Source organism: Lissotriton helveticus, chromosome 10 (genome assembly GCF_964261635.1).
Source record: "Lissotriton helveticus chromosome 10, aLisHel1.1, whole genome shotgun sequence".
Lineage (NCBI taxonomy): Eukaryota > Metazoa > Chordata > Amphibia > Caudata > Salamandridae > Lissotriton > Lissotriton helveticus.
The window spans coordinates 653309243-653329677 of record NC_136071.1 but is presented as its reverse complement, the minus strand read 5'-3'; the positions used below and the strand labels follow the sequence as shown (position 1 = coordinate 653329677).

The window sequence follows — 20435 nt, the reverse complement described above, 5'->3', positions numbered from 1 at the left end:
ATTTTCTATCAGAATAACACCAGATGTACCTTCTTTGTTAAATATCTCTAGAAAGAACCAAACAGCATTCTCTGTGATCACTTGATCCACAAATGTCACTTCCACTCACTTGTGATAAATGATTGATCATAGCTACTGTCTAGTTTCAATGACAGACCTAAATGTAGAAAGTAAAAAAAAAAAAGAGAACCAGCACCCACTGACTGCCACACACTTTCAAGGCATATAATAGAACCTTCAGCTGGAGAGATAATCACTAAATATTTATGAGTCGACCTTTCCATCCCATCCCTGACACCAAAAGCCATTCTTAATAATTATTTTGACCAAATTATCATCCAAATAACTATATCAACATGACCCCTCCGGTGTCACAAATGAAGTGAGATGTTTCGAATCCTGGTGTAACTCAATTAATGTATGCTGCAGACATATCTAAAATTGTAAAAACTGAAATAACTTTCAATGTAGCTAGCATCTCATTGATATGCTGAAGCAGTTGACAATCCTCCAAATTTTGCGATTAAGATTGCGTAGATCCACACATAGACGCAAAGATTTACCTGCTTCAAGTGCCAACATAATTTGAGATAACTCCCCCTCTTCTATGGGCTCAATAACAGACATGGAACACAATTTGTCAAGTTCTTCCTTCAATTCTTGTCTAGGACAGAGAGGCACTGTTACAAATGGGGTTTCTGGTTCGCTAGGGCATGCACCAAAGCCAGGCAGAAACCACCACTCTAGTCAGGGCAAAGGAGGTACAAGCTGAAGATAACCCCTGCTCACCCCCTTCGTAGCTTGACCAGAGCAGTCAGGCTTTTCCTAAAGTCAATGTGTAAAGCAGTTGAGCAACACACTCATACATCAGCGACACACTAGGCACACCACAAAAGAAACTCCACACAAGGTAATATGAATTATCCATAAAAACACGTTAGAACACAATCACATATATATACTGTGCCACCAGGCTCTTGTCATGACTTCACAGGTAGTACATAAATCAGTGTGCCAATCGGGCAGTTGTCATAACTTTACATACATCACAAGACCAATCGGGCCACTGTCATGACCATTACAGTTAGGGATAGTCAATAACTATTTGTAGAAACTGTACTTAGTATAAAGCATTAGGCATAAGCATCACATAAGTCGCACATCACTTTGTCTCAGAGGAGGCCATAGGACCATAAGTCCCCCAGAAACATTTGTGCCCCCTAATGATATCCAGCACCAACATTTAGTCGTGCACCACAGCCCACTTGTAGCAGTGCAAACACCAATACATGAACATCCCAATCAGCACAACACCTGCGCTTTCCTTTGGGTACTTGGTGTCCTTTGTACAGGCTTCCGGGCCAGACACCCAACTACACCAGAAAATGCAGCAGTCCTCGTCCCCGGGGGCCTCCGTTGAGGTTTCACCCCGTTTTGGAGCACAACACCACAAGTAAGGGGTGCAACACACCCTGCCTTAACGCCAAAAATCTGGAGACCCCAATGTAGGCGAAATACCACGGGTAGGGGTGTCCCATGCTCTGCCCACGTTGACCGGGGACCTCCCTTCATGCCAAGGACTGGTCCCATGAGCGCATTGCATGGGGCTCATCAGCCTGAAGCTCAGTCTCACTTACCATTCCCTGGGGGCTGAGCGAGTGTAGGTTGCAGCCGCCCGCTGGTCCGGTCTCCTCACATTCTGCTGCAGGCCGCCTGGTGCGGCTGGGAGGCTCCTGCCATCGTTCACAATGCACGCACCCAGGGCTGCTATCCAGCTAGGGGGTCCATGTCGAAAGCGGCTGAATGGAGCCCGCAAGGCTCCGGTCTCTACTGTGTGTGTCTGGGCCCTACCCCCAACAAGGCTGAGGAAACCCACGGAGCACTCTTCCTCACAGGAGCCCCGCCAAGGACCAGGCTTCCACAGCCTGACTTCCAGTTGGCGTCACGGCTGCTCTCATCATGAGGAAGTAAGAGCCCACTTCTCAGGCTTAGAAGTTTATAGTTAGAAGCGCCCTACCCGTGCTGTACTAAGCAGGGGTGCACATCTTTGGGCCATAGGTTTTTTCAGTGCTTTCCCAGCGCACTATGATATGGGAAAAATGCCACATGAGCCCCACATCTGGGCTCACCTACACCGGCCACAAAAATCCTGGTTTCAGCACCTAGACACCGCAACGGCTTATAGTTTTGTAAAAGAGGCTGAGCTAAGAAAACACACCGCCAGCGGCCCGGGACCCGTGAGCAGCATCGGAGCAGCCGCGCTAGGATTGGCTCGCTCAGGGAGGCTCGTCTGAGAAGGACGCGCTGCCATTGGTCCACCGCCAGGGTCTACACGAAGGAGCTGCGCTCCTATTGGCCGAGGACCGGAGAGGCGTGCGGCGTCATCAGGGGCTCGTCCCGAGAGCCGCGCACGGATTGGACGCGCGCCTGTGCCCCTCGAGAAGAGGCGCTGTTGCCGGGGGAAGTCCTCCTGCCAGCCCCTGGGACCTCGCGTGACTGCTGCCTACCCCGCGTGTGGCGAACTCGTCACCAGAGATCCCCGACTGTTGTGGGGGCATAACAAGGAGCAAGGGGAAGGTGACCGGAAGCGCTGAGAGCGCAGGAGAGACGTGGCGGAAAAGCACTCACGCAAGCAGGAAGGCGGGTGCCGGCAATGCCGGAACAGATTCGGGGGCGTTCCCGGCTTTCGGCTGACGTCGCGTGACGTCGGCAAAAGCCAAAGAATCTCGGGAACGCCCCCGAATCTGGTCCGGCATTGACGGACAGGCCCCTCGTCCAATGGCTAGGCTCCATTTATGGAGCCAGCCAATGAATGACGAGGGCCGACCCAAACCCACACTACAGTTCTCATCAGGTTTTCGCCTGCGCGAAAAAGATGCGCAGAGCGCATCTTTTCGCCAGGCAAAACCTAATAAATGAGGTTGCGCAAGATGCGGAAGTGTTTGTATTATGGTATGGTTTGGGCCCACTCTATCGGCAGAAGCGCTTTGCTTTCTATACCCCTTCCAGGATTCTGCGGTCTTCGGACCAACTCCTTATCCAGAATCCGCGCTTTTTGCACCATAGGTTAGGTGGCTGCTCTTTCACCCGTAAAGCTGGCCTAGCCTGGAATGAGCTTCCTCTTGCTTTCAGGAGGGTTTCTGATCCGGCTGTCTTCAAAAAGAACTTAAAAACACTATTGTTCTGAGCCCATTCTTTTAGAGGCTCTTCCTGCTTAGCTGATGGGTGGGGGTTTCAGGGTAGCAGCGCCGGGATACTCTGAGTAGCTGTGCTCTTTAGAAATGCAGGATAACATAACATATTACCCTAAATGCAATATTTTATTTTACATAGATATGTTCAGATCTTCCCACATTATTCCTACTACATAGCTCATGTTGAAAAACAAAAGTTTGGTCTTCTGGAAAGGTAGTTATATCCGGGTTTTCATTCTGAATACACTAGTATTACAAAATTGGTCCAAAATAGTATGTCAATATATCTTTCCAAACAATTAAAACATAATTTTCCAAACTGTTATGCCAGAATGTGTTTTACAAATTGTATATGTCGCTTCCTGAAGGCAAAATAATGTATGGTGTGTTTCAGTATGTTTTTATGCGTTTCTTTTTTTACTGTCATTTATCACACTTTTGTAATAACAGGTTTCTGTCCCGGAAGCTGAGACAAAAGCAGGACTTGCCTTGAAGCCCAAAGTTTTTCCGGTCACGGTGACAGACATGCCGGTTATGAATGTAGCCTTCTCTCAGTTCTTGGCCTCTGTTTCTGGAAAGGTATCTTGCTTGGGTAAGATGGATGCCCACAGATAATAGAAGCCATGCTTTGTATTATTGGATTATTGGTATCTGTCTGTCCCCTAGTCTGTCTGTCTGTCTGTCTCTCTGTTTTCCTATCTCTCTTTATCTCTACCTATCCATCTTTATTCCTTTATCTCTGTATTTCTATTTATCTCTAAATGTTTAGTTCTATATCTCTTCATCTCTTTCCCTGTATCTCTATTTCTGTCTCCATCTCTTTATTTGCAATTTTTTTTGTAGTTTGATATAGCGTGAACTCTACCTGAAGGCATCAGAGCGCTTTACACGAGCACCAGTTGCATTACAGACGGACACATTGAATTTTAGGTACAGGGAGATTAAGTGATTTGCCCAGAATCACAGGAGAGCTTGAGCCTCCTCCTGACTCGAACCTGGTTCAGAGGTTGGCTGCTGTAGCTGTTACGCCACATCCCATGCAAAATATGTGGAACCCGAATCATCCCGGTGTCCTGCAGAGCCTCCATTGCTCAGGATTTGGAAAAACCAGCATAGGATCCTTGAATCCTGTAAAAAACATAAACAAGAAATGAAGAGCAGTACATTTTGTGCTTGGCCAATGGCCACACATGGGATTCGGCCACATGTTATGTGGTGGAAGCAAGTTCTGGCCTCTCACTGTGCACAGCTGAAGGCTTTGGGTGTTGGTCGCCAGTGGAGAGTTGTGTGTATAGACTGACAAGAAACCAGGACCTATGGCAACCGTCACTGCGCATGCGCAATAGGGGGAAGGGGGTTACTTGTTGGTGGAGTGTTCGGTATGGGTTCTGTCCTAAAGCACTGCCCTGCAGCCAACCCACAATGTGAATGACCAAAGGCCTAGCACCGTTGATGTGGCCACATACAGTGTTTGGTGTAATCACTGGCCCTCCATGCTAACCCCACTGTACATAGCCGATGGTGAGGCCCTGTGTTCAACCCCGCTGTACAGCCCATGCACATCTAGGCCTTCCACTCACCATGCATTGAGAACAGTTCATGAACAGGGGCGAAGCCTCAGGGCCTGCTCAAGATGCTCAACGTTCTGGCTAGGAGCACAAGCCACGTGTCGCCCAATAGTCATGCAAACTGTCACTCTTGCATCAGATCTAATGCTTATGTACAATATTTATCCCAATAAATAAGACCTAAAAGTGAAATATCACATTACCCCAACTACTTTGGCAGAGATAACTATGAACATTGTGTCATTTATTGGTTTGACTTGTTTGAATGTATTTTGTTTTTAGTTGTGTTTATTTTTGAGCTACATATTATTAGGTCATAAGCATTACATTGTGTGAGCGAGTAACGAGCCTGCATCTAACCCTCGTCTGCAGGCCCATCCTCACTGTCCACAGCCGAAGTTCATGATTAGCGGGGGGAGGTAGATATATTACCTGTTATGACAACTGATTTCCTCAATACTGTCGGCCGCGTCCACCTCTGAGGCTGGTGTAGGATAATGGCTGCAGATCCTGTTTAAAATCCAAAGCGTCCCTTGTGTTGATAGCCCACAAGAAAAGATCTGCACTCAGCATGTCGGCACCAAATAAAATTTATTCGGCAAAACATTTCAACCTAATCCGGTCTTAGTCACTGCCTCAAGTTGGGTCTTGGTGTGCACGTAAAGTTTTGGGGCCATCTGTCAAACAAGGGCCGAGACGAGGGGGGGGGGGGGTGCTTTTCCCATAGAAATTTTGAACACGACTACAGCTCGACTGCATTACACCAAATTTGTCAGAAAGCTAACTCTTGGTTCAGAAATAGTTCTTTTGGTTATTTGGTGTATATCCGTTCAGTAGTTTTAGAGTTCTACAAGAAATCCAAATTTGTACATCTAGGAACGTGAAGGCTCCACAAACCATCCAGATCTCGTGCTGAGATCTGATTGGCTGTCAACAATTCAACCAGGAAGTGTTGGCAGCCACCCTGGGTTGAGGCTTCAGCCGAGACCCTGAAAATACATTTAGGAAAAGTGGGCAGGGATCCACGTCTTCGGTGGAAAAAACAAACAAAAAGTGTGGGTTACTGCGCTTCTTTTGGAAACTGAGCCAGGTGTGCCAGGTCCCAGGGGCATTTTTTAGAAAAAGGATGGGGGCACACAGGGACCCCCTTCTGAGGCTCTAGGAACCCCAGAGAACACCACCTCCCTAGGGCTTTATTTATAAAACTATAGGGGGGCCCTACAGACCCCCACCTGGGCTCCGGAGTCGCCCCGGGGACCACCATCTCCCTTGGGATCTTTATTTAATAATGGAGGTGGGGCCACCCGGACCACCCTGCTTGGCTTCCTACCACCTCCCAGGGCAATAAAAACAATTTGCAGGAGTCGTGCAGACCCCCCTGGACCCTGGGGACTTCCACCTTCCCAGGGCCTATAAAGAAAATAATACTGGGAGGGGGCAAGCACCCCTCCCCTCACCCGCCTTCCTGGGCCATATACAGCCCAGGGGACCAACGCCGCCCCAGGGCCAGCCCGTGCACCGAGAAGGAGGGGGGGGGGCTTGATACCATTAATGGCCCTGGGGACCGCTACCCCCGTTGCCGGCTTCTTATGCCCCAGAGTGCCCAACCCTGGGATTTTTTAACACAACTACAGCTCGAACTGCTGGACAGAATTACACCAAATTTGGCCGAAAGATAACTCTTGGTTCAGAAATAGTTCTTTTGGTTATTTGGTGTATATCCGTTCAGTAGTTTTAGAGTTACTACAAGAAATCCAAATTTGTACATCTAGGAACGTGAAGGCTCCACAAACCATTCTGATCTCCTGCTGAGATCTGATTGGCTGTCAACAATTCAACCAGGAAGTGTTGGCAGCCATCCTGGGATGAGGCTTCAGCCGAGTCTCTGAAAAAACATTTAGGAAAAGGGGGCAGGGATCCGCGTCTTCGATGGGGGGGGAAAAAAAAAAAGTGCGGGTTACTGCGCTTGTTTTGGAAACTGACCCAGGTGTGCCAGGTCCCAGGGACATTTTTTAGAAAAAGGATGGGGGCACACAGGGACCCCTTTCTGAGGCTCTAGGAACCCCAGAGAACACCACATCCCTGGGGCTTTATTTATAAAAATAGAGGGAGGCCCCACAGACTCCCTCCTGGGCTTCGGAGAGCCCCGGGGACCACCATCTCCCTTGGGATCTTTATTTAATAATGGAGGTGGGGCCGCCCAGACCACCCTGCTTGGCTTCCTACCACCTCCCAGGGCAATAAAAACAATAATTTGCAGGAGTCGTGCAGACCCCCCTGGACCCTGGTGACTTCCACCTTCCCAGGGCCTATAAAGAAAATAATACTGAGAGGTGGCAAGCACCCCTCCCCTCACCCCCCCATCCTGGGCCATATACAGCCCTGGGGACCAACACCTCCCCAGGGCCAGCCCGTGCACAGAGAAGGAGGGGGGGGGCCTTGATACCATTAATGGCCCTGGGGACCGCTTCCCCCGTTGCCGGCTTCTTATGCCCCGGAGTGCCAAACCCTAGGATTTAGCTTGTTTGCTAGGAGTTGTCAGGAGCTGTGACGGCTCCCACCAAGCCAGAGCAAACACTAACTTTGCTCCCAGGAAGTGGCAGCAAGCGGGATCTGTCAAACCTCTCCTTCATGCTGGGAGTGGAGTTTTCGTCTGTTTCTCTGCCTCCTGTCATGCGGGCAGGGAAACAAATGAAACGATTGCTCTCACACACAGCTTCCTGTGTGAGAGCAATGCCGTCTCCCGCTGGAGGTGGGCATCCGGCATGTAGCGTGGGGGCATTCAGGCTCCCCTGCAGTTCCCAACATTGCTGACTTGGTGCCTTGTGTGGGCTCCAGTGCTACTCAAACAACTGATGGACGGAATGCTGAATAAATCATACATTCCCCCCCAGTCAAGAGATCTGGGTTAAATCCGTTGTTCTTTTGCTCACCATGCCACCCCAGTTTAGACCCAGCCATATTCAAATCAGTCTTGACCCTGTGCCTCATGGGAACAGTGCAGACCGAACTGCCATGCCAGGTCCTCCCTGGACCGGAAACAAGTATCCTGGGACCGGTTTCCCGCGCGCCCCTCACCCCAATGAGTTTTATCCCCTAGACATTCAGTCACATTATAACCAGGTGCAATTTTCTACCAACACCTCCATTCATGCCAAATGCACTCTAGTAAACCATATGCCGAACAAATAAAAATGTCTTCAATTAGGAACTGGAAACTCCATTGCTCCCCAACAAAGTATTTCCACTGTGAATTGATATACAGAAGGACAGAAAGCACTCACACAGTACAGTAACGCTGCCTTCTGCCCCAGTCTTTAGTATGAATTACTCTCCTTGGTGTATCAAGATTGCGGTTTGAAACCCACCTCTGGTGCTTGATGTGGCCATATATTTTGTTCTCTAAATAGTGTAGTTTGGTAACACAAAACTAATAGTTCAGCTTGCTTTTCTGTAATAGTAAAGTTACAAGAGCACCAGAGCATTATTTTATAAAGCCCTAAAACTTTCCATGCACAAGACCCAACTTGACACTTTTTTTGGAAACTTCCGTGAAGATTCACCAAACGGCTCCAAAGATATCGGCAAGTCAAAAATGAGTGGTTCTGTGGATGTCTGAGTGGTTGTATGGCTTTGTAGGTGGGTCTGTAAGTGGTTGTACCGGTGTGTGAGTGGGTGTGGGGGTGTAACTGGGTGTGTGAGTGGTTGTATGGGTGTGTGACTGGGTGTGTAAATGTTTGTATGGATGTTTGAGTGGTTGTGGGGGTGTATGAGTGGATGGGGTGGTGTGTGAGTAGTTGTATGGGTCTGTGAGTGCTTGTGTGCACATATGAGTGGGTATACAAGAGGCTGCATAAGGGTGTGAGTGGGTATATGAGAGGCTGCATTAGGGTGTGAATGGTTCTGTAGATGTCTTCAGTGATGTCATTCGAGATGTCATCATTGATGCCATGAGTAGTAGGGGGGTAGAGCAGAGTGCAGCGGCGTAGAGTTGAGTGGTGCACATTAGAGCACTGTGGCGTAGAGGGAAGTGAGGTAGAGGGGAGTGGGGTTGAGTAGATTAACATAGAGTAGAGTGACGTACAATGCAGTAGCGTACTGTGAACTGTATTGTGAAATATAGTAGATTGTAGTACAATAGAGTGGTGAACAACATAGTGGTGTACAACATAGTGGAGTACAGTGGCATAGAGGTTGAGGGGAGTTTGGTAGACTGAAGTGTGGTAGAATAGAGTGGCCTAGATTAGATTGGGATACGCTGATGTAGATAGTGGCGTACAGTAGAGTAGAATGCAGTGGCCTATAGTTCAGTGAAAGGGCTCGGAGTGCAGTTGCGTAGAATGGTGCAGGGTAGAGTGGCACAGACTGCTGTGGTGTAGAATTGAGTGCAGTACTATGGTGGTGCAGAGTAGAGTGAATTTAGACTAGTGCAGTAGCACGCTGGAGAGTAGGGCATCGCTTAGTTATTTATTTTTTACATTTTTAAAGTACTGCAGTACTTTTGAGACAGTACTGCGATCCTTTGAAAGCTTTAAAAAAACAAAAATATAAAGCAATATAAATAAATGTACCTACCTGTCCAGACTATATATACTAAACTTCCTCAGGTCTTCTTATAGCTTAAAAACATAGTTTTAAGCTATATCTTACTTAAACAAAACTCACAACTCAGCCAAACTGTAGTCTAAAAAATAGGCCTGCCTTTTTATTTTGTAAGGGCTTTCATAAGCCATTAATATTGTGTCTTGTCACTTTTGTCATCGGTATGTACCGCAGTAAACTGTGGCCCAATATATCACTACGTTTGTGTCCCTTATAACTTAAAAACTATTGAACCACTTCAGATCTTAAAAAGGACCCTTTCCACACCATAATCTACATTCCAGACCGATTTTATGTAAATGCGTTAAGCCATTTTGATGCTACTTTTGTCGCAGAAGTCTATGGAAAATGCATTGGCATAAAAACATGTTTGGGTCCCAGAAAAAGCAATAGGTCTGCAAAGTTTTGTGGAGGTCATCCAAAGGGAGTCGAAACTATAACTACAGAGTGGCTACACTCGTTTCATTTCATTTATTAAGATGGGGGAGGGGCAACGACTCAAGAGGCAAAGCTTTGTCAGCCATGATGCCACTTCTCACTCTGAATAAAGGTAACCGTCATGTTGTGGTTTCATATGCAGTAGATGTAAACAAATCGATTTAACCTTAACCAGTGCATGAACGGTTAAACCTAAACAATAACTAGGTCATGTGAGTAAGTGTCCAGTTTTTTCTCAAACCATTTAGGCTATACAGTGCCAATAACATAGAATATTACTTTTGCTGTGGAGCACTTGTATTATTGTTCAAGATGTTTTTTTCTCGGGCATGATTTAAATATTTGTGTGTGTGTGTGTGCGCGCGCGCATGTGTCTTCGCTGATAGCTTTGTTTTTGCATTACACATAGTACATACTATTAATAATGGCTATTTTTACATCGACTTTTAATATTTTACCTAATTTGTTTTAGTTCAATATTTAGAATGATTATTTGTTTTGTTTTCTGCAGATGCTTGTGGTGATGTCACGGTGACTTTACAGCCCATGAGTCGTCAGGGAGAGAAGCGCAGTCTTCAGCTTTCTGTAAAGTCCAACACGGCTGCTTTCATGTTTGAGAATGTTTTACCTGGCAAATACAAAAGTAAGATTTGTTTGTTTAACTATGTGTTATTACAGTTTCTGGGATAGTCCTGGCAATAGGAGTATGTAGATCCTTTCCCATTTCACCCTACTTAGCAAACATTTGTTTCTGACCTTTCTCCATACTGGCAATGTGACTTCAAGGAATACAGTGCATGGCTCAAGCCGATTGGTTCATGTTAGCGAATGGCAAATGTTTAATGGGACTGTTGTCGCTATGAGTATAAATGAGTTGCAGTTGCATGCACCCCCCCCCCCCACTAGTAGTGACATTTGAGTATAAAGAGGCAGTGCCAGTGCTTAATTTGTGCCAGTGGTTTCCGGTGCTCGGCACCTGCACCTTGTTATTAACACTGGCACTGATGACAGTCTGCCACATGGTGGTGCTGTTTGAGCAATTTCTAGATGAGCATAACAAAAGTTGTTTGTTAACTCAATATACTTTAAAAACGACAAATACCTACCTCCCAAACAATTTTTATAGCCTTGTGGAGTTGGAATAGTCTGAATTATTTCACTTGTAGGAATGTGATTGTTAGTAGTTCGGTAGTACTGTTGTTGGCAGTGCTGTCGGGGCAATGGGTCTTGCAATCTGCATAGCCGTCCTGACGGGGGCCCTGGCACTTTTTGTGTTTGTTTTTTTAAACAAATTGAGCACTGGAGGCAACTGAAGTTTCTAGGGAATCACACTGCTCTGCAGCTGTAGAGGGCGAGTTTCACCCTTTAACACTAATGATATAACTTTGTAGCCTGCTGGGGCGCCACCACTAATAAAAGCAGCGATCTATGAGGAAAAGTATCCTGCAATGCCTAGGCTGTTGGAATTATACGGAAATAGAGGACCAAGGAATGCTGCTGGGGCAACTAAATTATGCAGCAAGAAAAGGCAATTTATGCATATTTAAACATTGCTGCGTTACCATTTAAATTTATATTTATTCTGCCTGGGCAAATGTTTAATCTCGGTGCTTTTCTGTAATCCATAATCAGTTTGAGCCATGAGCAAAAACAGGTTTTATTTGCTGAAATCTCAAATTATTCATTTGACCGTAAAAACACATGCTGAAAACAAATTACAAACAGATCGCAGGCGTTAGAATCCCAAAAGTCAATTACTGAATTGTACATCGTCATTGCCCTTCCATGACATCAGAGCTGAATCATACTGCATATTTTTTCCTTAAGCTCCTTGCCTGAGTAATAAAATTCAACACTGCATAACACATGTCTGGTGACTCACAGCATTGTGAAAGCAATCATTCTTCTTGATCCGTTTTAAAACCTTCCCCGGCTAAAATTGGGCGTAAAAACTGGGTTCCAGTATATAAAGTGCAGAATAACATAAAGTGTTAAGTGGACTGTATGGACACTATCGCATGAGCAGTGGGGATGTGACGCAATCCACGTTCCAGTACAGGGGAAAGCCACCAGGAATTAATTCATATTTATTCAAAGGAGGGTTAAATAAAATCTGTGTTCTGGTGCCTTTATCTATGATAGACAGGGCTCCATGCCTTCGCAGTTTGACAAAGGGATGTACAAGTGGACATTTATCATGTCTAGAACTTTCTCAAGTCTCAACTTATCTCTATGGCCATGGTATGTTTCCTTTACCAAGACCTTCTTGTGTGAACCAATCTTGCTAGTGTTCTCAAAGACACTAGGTCATCCTAGGTCATAAAGTGTTTTTTTTATATACTTTATCCATGGGATGCCTAGCATATTTGTCTGTTTCAGACAATCCTCTACTATTCCCAGCGTGAAACTTAACTCCAGAGGAGACCAGATTCTAACCCACTGCAAGAATGGGTGCCAAGCCCACTATATCTTCTATAAAATCTAGGCCCGTTTCATTGTTAGTGATAAAACTGGATGTGGATCTGGGAAGTCCTAAAAGCCTTGTTAAAAACTAGTTTTCTGCTTGCTGGAGGGTCTTTACAGGTGTATGTCCCCAGACTCTCGCAATTTTGGACCAAATGACAGGTATTTACTTCTGTATAAAATTGTCAATTCTTTGAGGGATTTGTGTCCTAAATCGTTTGCAAATCTAAACAGAGATTCACAATTCACCTCCATCCACTGGGGTTTTTGAAGAATCAAATGGTCCCATTTCAAATTGGCACTGAATAGAATGCCCAGATAGCCAAAGTCCCTTATTTTTTATCGGTGTACGGCCCCAAAAAAACGTCTTTGAACGGGCTGGTCTTTGACCCGCATGTTAAAATGCAGGATTTATCATTCTCAACATTGAGGTTTAGTCCCTGCATAAAACTATAAAACATCTTAAAGAGCTTGCAGACCATTTGCAGTGTGGGCCAGGAGGATGGCATCATCCTTGCATAGTAAAACAGGGACTAGACATGAACCAGTTTTGGGACATCGGGGTACAGTTTTTTAAAAAGGAGTCAAGGGCATTAATGTAAAATGAAATTAAAAAGGTGCCAGGATGCAGCCTTGACTCACCGCACGGGTAACTTGGCTAGGGGGAGTTTGTTTGTCTGATTGGGAATAGCGAACTTTCATGCTTGTATCTTGGTGAAGACTTTTAGCACATGCAACAAAGATAAATCCACTCCTTCAAGTCCCATAATGTCCCACAGTTTGTTTCTATCCACTAAGTCAAAGGCACAGGAGAGGTCCATAAAGGCAATATTTGTTGCCCCTCTCCTGGCCTTCAGATATTTACCCAAGATTAGGGAGAGATTTAAAGCTTGCTCTGTAACGCCCATTCCTGGGCAGAATCCATATTGCACATTGGTTAAAAAAAGGAGTTTATACTGGCCCAAGCTTCTACTTTGCCTAAGATGACCCTACCAAGGATTTTTTCAGAAGAGTCAAGCAGTGCAATCGGGCGATAGTTGAAAGGGATGTTCTTATAACCTTTTTTTATATATGGGGACTCTGACTGACTACCTCTATGACTCAACTGCCCTCCCCCCCCACCAACTTTTATAGACCTAAAAACATTTTTGAGCAGCAGGGCCCAGAGTTATAAATTGTGTTTAAAAATCCCCACTGGCACCCCGTCTGGTCCTCCTGCTGCCTTGCCTGGTGCATGTGGATTAAGGTGCAAGTGCTGTCAATCCTTAATTATGTGGAAAACGCTGATTCTCATAATTCCTGTCGCCCTGGCCATCAATGACCTGTACTAAAAACAAACCCTAAAATTTACAAAGTATTAAAAGTAGATATGCCTGACAGACTTTCGTTTTATTGCGATAAACGTGTATAAATCTACAGTAAATAATGATCTACAGAGCTTCAGTTAAGATAAACAGCAGGTACCCCTCTTGATAGGTCATTAGCTTTAATCCTGTGGGTTGGATGAGATGTTGATCATCCAAAAGTTTGAAATAATGTTATTGAGAAAAAATACCAAGAAGTGGAATGGGTTAAAACATAGAGGGTGTTAAGATGTATGTTAGTGTGGAGTTTAGGTTTAGAGTTACAGTTAGGGTTAATGGTAGGACTTGTGAGGTTAATCATGGCAAGGATTAGATTAATAGTATTGGGGAGTGTTAGGATTTAGCACAACTATTGAAGCAATGAAAAATAGAACTAATAATCAATTTAAATGTATATCGAAATGACTGCCATTTGCATTTCCAACCAATGTTTTCGAGGCAACATATTTCTTCAGACTATTCAGGTAGGCCCTGCCCCTAAGCATGAAGTAAACCTGTGACTTTTTGTTTTTTAACCCCTTGGCCGCGGCGGTAATTCCGCCGCAGCGCTGGGGGATAGGGGGGGGGCGCGCGGCGCCGCCATGCTCGTGACGGAACCGCTCCGTCACGAGCGCGCTGTGCTTGTGACTGAGTGGTTCCGTCACGGCCCTGCCCGCTCAATAGAACGCTCAGCGCAGGCGCGGAATTGATGCCGTGCAGGCGCGGCTGTCGTTAGCACAGCGCGTCCGTGGCTGGTGACGGAGTGGTTCCATCACCAGGACGCAAAGGGTTAAATAACTTACCATGTGAACAATTGGTTTGATTCCATTGCCGCGTGCATAATCATTGCTATGGCACATATAAATTAATTGGCAATGAAAATAAATGTGGCCTAATATCACGCTATTTAGTGCAATTCTGATTATAAACACGAATTCACACATTAATTACTGCAGTACTAAGGTCAAATTCAGGATTAATACAGTGCAGTGAAGTTACCATGAGAGAGACTTTTTATGTCACAAAGATTGCAATTAACAATGACTTTACCCATGAAAACAACGTTCCTAACAGTCACAATAATCTTCGGTGTGATTTCACCTTGCTGCACAAATGTAGCCCCTTGCATCCTGGACATCTACATACATACTGTATCCAATATGTAAATGTATCTATAGTAGTAGGCAATAGTCCAGTAATAAAAGATTGTCTATTGAGTATGACTGTTGCAGGTTCTTAAGAGTACATTTGCAGATTCCCATCAGGATAATGTCAGTTCATTTTTGCATGTATGACTTAGTCAACATTTACACATGCAAAAACCTATTGATTGTAGTAGCGTGTAATATGCATTTTTTTCCGATGGGAAAATGTTTCTACTGTCGGGAATATCCCCTCCCCCCCCTACCCTTGCCACACCAGTTTTAAGGATGTTACCATCTCATTTTCCCCATTGTAACCTGTATACCCCTGCTCCTGATGATAGGTGCAAATCTCTGACCATTTTTTTGGTGTGAAAAAGCCATAGAAAAGTTTATGAATCCCTTTAAACAAGTACATTTACCCACTGTGAGCCATGGTGGAAGACCTAAGGACCTGCTTGGCCGCTCGACTTCTCCGTGAGTGACAAGGAGCTGCGAACGCCCCTCCCCCCTGCTCCCCAAGAGCCCCCCCCCACGCGCCATGAGACCATACCGGGTGAGTAGTTGCTCTTAACAAAAGCTTGATTGATTGATTGATGGTGTTCCCTAACTTTCCATGACGACTAAACCCAGAACGCCCACTATCCGCCCGCCCCGCCCCATACACCGTGCACTAGAAATTGTTAGAATAAAGAAAAACTAAAGATTACACGGTTTGCCTATATTTCTATATGATTTGTGTCCTGGAAATAAATAATTTTTTTCTACTACTGTACTTACTAATACTGTGTTAGAATACGACTTATAATTGTAAATTCACGTTTTGTGAATTGAATACTTTACACTTATTATAAGTGTGTTAGTAGGTTTGATGGTGGAGCCAATAGAAGCTATTGTCAATCGTAGATCTTGGTTAGCATTGTGTCCCAGTAAAGCTGTTTATTGGAGCGTGGTTCTCAAGGGAATCACAACCACTTACTCCTTAATGTTAAACAGTTCAGTTCAAATAGACTTTATTTCGGTCAGAATGACCTAAAAAAGTACAGCACACAATATATAATTACATAACAAAGAAAAAAATAGAACACACGCAGGAAAACATTTGCATAACTAAGACGCTTAAATCGTGCACTATCAGTCCTAAAAAAAAAGAAGATAAAAACTCGGTACTAGCCACAAGCGTGATTCCATTTTGAGCAATGCATGAGATTTTGAGGATACAGGTAGGCGAAACTTAACAGGAAATTTGTTGAAAGTGCCCAGTGCAATAAATAAATAAATTAGCTAAAAGTGGAGACAAGTAAAAACAAAGATTAATGCTAAAAAGTTTTTGGCTATGAAAAGCAATTCTGCTAGAAATAAAACTTCAGGGAAGAACTGACATTAAATCGTTTCTATAAATAAAGCTTCAGGGCAAAACTGTCATTAATCATTACTAGAAATCAGGTAAACCCTTCTCGTGCACCACATTGAGAACAGGAAACCTGCTACAGAATACACTATTGGAGCCGGTTTCCTGTTCTCAATGTGGTGCACGAGAAGGGTGATTTCTACACATTTTAATGTGATGGTAAAAAAAAAAATCAGAAGCCGATGAATTGGCTAAATGATGACTCTAGATAACTGTGGTGCTGAAGTAATATGTGTTGACGTGCCTTTGGTGTATTTGCTGAAAAAAATTGGTCTACGTGCCTCGCAGAAAAAAAAAATAGTGGTATAATGTGGGACGGTAAGGGATTGTAAAAATATATTTTTTTAATTCTGGTTTCAGTTAGTATCGTACACGAAGATTGGTGCTGGAAGAATAAGTCTCTGGAGCTGGAAGTGTTGGACGATGACGTGTCAGGCGTAGAATTAAGGCAAACTGGCTATATGCTGAGGTGTTCCCTTTCACACGCAATAACTCTGGTTCGTATGAATGCGTCTATCGTCTCCTTAAACCCTTGTATACAGTACATTACCTTGTATGGTTTGATCAACTGCACGAAAGCGTATATAGTTGTTTTATTGTGGAACGCTTACGCCATCTTGCGGTCACATCGAGGCGTTACACTTGTTTGAAATGAGCAGTTAACGAATAGGCAAGAATTCACATCGCTTGTTAAGACTATGTATGATCTGAACCACTGGAATTATGCGGAAGGGCAGGACCAAATTATACGGCAGGATTGACTAAATTATGCGCCACGAAAAGGTAAATTATGCTCCGTGAAGCTGCACACTTTGCAATAGTATTGCTTCATTAATGTCATTTTACCCATAGTTACACGATCTGGCCAACGATTACACATCATTAGTACTGCCAGTTAAGTACCAAATACAGGAATAAACAACTGAAATATGAGGCAGTCAACCTTTGCGAAGGGCTTTATAATGCGTGGGAGCACGTGTGAGCATATTTTCAGCAACTTTTTACCCCATTAAGCTACAAACAAATTGTATGTAAAAACTGGGGCGGCTGGTGACATTTGAAAGTGGTGAGGCGTAAACTAATTTGCATATTGCACCGCAGCGAGCACAGCGAGCGAGCCCGAACCACCGTGCATCCATCCATACATCATTCATGCATCCACCCATCCATACATCCACCCACCCACCCATCCTACATCCATACATCATTCATTCATGCATCCACCCACCCATCAATTCTGCATCCATCATTCATTCATGCATCCACCCATCCATCCTGCATCCATCATTCATTCATGCATCCACCCATCCATCCATCCATCCTGCATCCATTCATCCATTCACCCATCCATTCATCCATCCATCCTGCATCCATCATTCATGCATCCACCCATCCATCCAGCATCCATCATTCATTCATTCATCCACCCATCCATCCATCCACCCATCCATCCATCCACCCATCCATCATCCATCCTGCATCCATGCATCCACCCATCCATCCACCCATCCATCATCCACCATTCATTCATGCATCCACCCATCCACCCATCCTGCATCCATCATCCATCCACCCATCCATCCTGCATCCTTTCCTGCATACATTCACCCATCCATCCATTCATCCATCCTGCATCCATCATTCATTCATGCATCCACCCATCCATCCACCCATCCATCATCCACCATTCATTCATGCATCCACCCATCCACCCATCCTGCATCCATCATCCATCCATCAATCCACCCATCCGTCCTGCATCCTTTCCTGCATCCATTCATCCATCCACCCATCCTGCATCCATCATCCATCCATCAATCCACCCATCCGTCCTGCATCCTTTCCTGCATCCATTCACCCATCCATTCATCCATCCATCCATCCTGCATCCATCATTCATTCATGCATCCACCCATCTGTATGCGTGTAGTTACACGCATACAGATGGGTGACGTAAATGCTACTATTTCCTCAGAAACCCACATTCTTTTTCTGTTTTATTTTAAGTTCCGTGATTTATTGAAGCGTAAATCTTTGCTCAAACTGAGCCCTATTTGTCTTGGTAAATCGGGCAGACTCCTGCTTATAAAGTCCAATAAGAGTAACAAGGTGAATGAATAAAATGGCTTTGACAAGAGTGTGAACATCCTTCCGACTACAGCGTGACAGTGATAACCAGCCTCAATTCATACGTCTGATTTCCACCTGAACTTCTTTTCTTGCTTTGCTCTCTGAAGCGTCTGCTCTCTGAAGCAGTTCACTGCCGACCACATTTTTAATCCCATTGAATGCTACTTTTCACGATGAAACAATAAGACTTCGAGTTTAAATATGTGCCAATTCTTCTGACACAAATCTATACATTCTCCTCCCATTTCACGATTATTTACAATAAGAGGCTCGAACCTGGTTTCCCAAAGTCGGCCGCACTAACCGTCAGGATTGGCTGGGGGGGGCACCATGACTCCTCGCCCAGTCCCCCTGGTTAACCCCGGGGGCTGCGGCCCGCCCCCAGGTCCTCTCTCTAAAGGGAAATGCACAGGGAATCAATCTGCGCATGCGCGAACATGATTCTGCCCATAAATCAACTTGCGCACATGCAGCAGGCCCATCCGCCCCCCCCCCCCCCGCACGGAAAAGTCGGGTTTACCGGGCGGCAGGTAGCGAGCAAGATTACTTCAGTATTTGTTGTATTTGTATTTTCGTGACGACGCGGTGGGTCCATGGGGCTTAGTGGGGCTACGCCCCTACGCCCCAATGGACGCACCGCGCCTGTGTAAAAATCTACAGTTTAAGCAGCAGATGGCGGAATATGTGGAAAATCCATAATTCTTCAGAAAACTTTGCCGCCCCAGGATGGCATATTTTTAGTGGCTACACTATTATGACACAGCTCTAATTGTGGATGTTAGGTGGTTCTTGTCCAAACGCTACCTGGAGCGGATAGGTTTCTAGCTTTTTTTTCTTCTCGAGGAAGGTTTTTTCACTGAGAAATTCAAAAAAACACATGTGTAAGGCATCTATCACTGGAACTTGGCTTATGAATATATTGATAAATGGCAAAGATTAAAGCAGCTGATGGAGATAGAATATTCTGAGGAGGTAAGTAGGCGCTGATACGTACACTGTGTTATGCTCTACATGATGCACTCCGCCTTTTGTATGTTGCTTGTTGGAGAGCCACTGTAGTCCTTTCGTTGCCAGAGTGATGTTTATTCATTGTAAGGTCACAATCATGGCAGGTGCTTGGCTTTGTATTTTCTGGTGTTTCTGTGGGTGTTATTTTGGGGTAGCTAATGGTAGCCGTTACTACCCGCGCACCTACCACTGCCTTTCCTACTCCTGGTCTCGAGGGTCTTAAAAGGCAGCATCCCATTACCAACTCCTTTAGCAGAGACAAATTGAGCCGCTAAGGCTGAGACAAGGGGTCAATGTTGGAGGGCAAAAGGTGTACAATGTGTGTTGGACCTGGCCCTTTTTGTAGGGTCACCTCCATACTTTGCCTTCCTCCCATGTATGAATTAGTTTTTGTTGGCTTTAGGACTCTGGGCACTTTACCACTGCTAACCAGTGCTAAAGTGCATGTGCTCTCTACTCTCTACGCTAAACTCGGTAATATTGTCTTATCCGCAAGTGTCAGATTTTATTTACTCAAGTCCCTAGTACAGCGCACTACATGTACCCAGGACCTGTAAATTGAATGCTACTCGTGAGCCTGAAGCTCTAATTGTGCCACCTACTTAAGTAGCACTTTAACATGCCTCAGGCATGCCACTGCAGAGCCTGTGTGTGCAGTTTTGAACTGCCATGTCAACCTGGTAAGCTAACCCTCTTGCCTGGCCCAAACCCTTTTCCTTAATACATATAAGTCATCCCTAAGGTAGGCCCTGGACAGCCTCAAGGGCAGGGTACAGTGTATTTAAAAATCGGGACATGTACTTTTAAGTTGTACTTGTCCACGTAGTGAAAAACACTTACATTCGTTTTTCACAACCGTAAGGCCCATCTCGTCCATAGGTTAACATTGTGGTTACCTTATCACATCTTATAAGTGTAATTTCCAGTTGGGAAGAGATGGGACACCCAATTTTGGTGTGCCAGGACTCACAATTTAAAATCACAACTGGTGATAAAGTTGACATGTTGTTACTTTAACCATTCTGTGCCTTCTGCCTGTTTCTGAATACACGTCTGGAGTGAGTGATTGGCTTTGTGCATTCCCTTCAGACAACCACACACAGAGGGAGCTTAGGTGTCACTGATGGGCCATCCAC

At 45.0% G+C, this 20435-nt stretch overlaps 1 protein-coding gene across 1 annotated transcript in view; it reads left to right on the top strand.

Annotated features, from left to right (window-relative positions):
• Nucleotides 1-20435, top strand: part of LOC144784430 (BOS complex subunit NOMO1-like) — a 318569-nt gene that overhangs the window by 108837 nt on the left and 189297 nt on the right. Inside the window, exons 13-15 of the mRNA XM_078663178.1 lie at nt 3645-3786; nt 10314-10445; nt 16522-16658. Coding sequence (XP_078519304.1) covers nt 3645-3786; nt 10314-10445; nt 16522-16658 — 411 coding nt within the window. The remainder of the gene's footprint in view (nt 1-3644; nt 3787-10313; nt 10446-16521; nt 16659-20435) is intronic.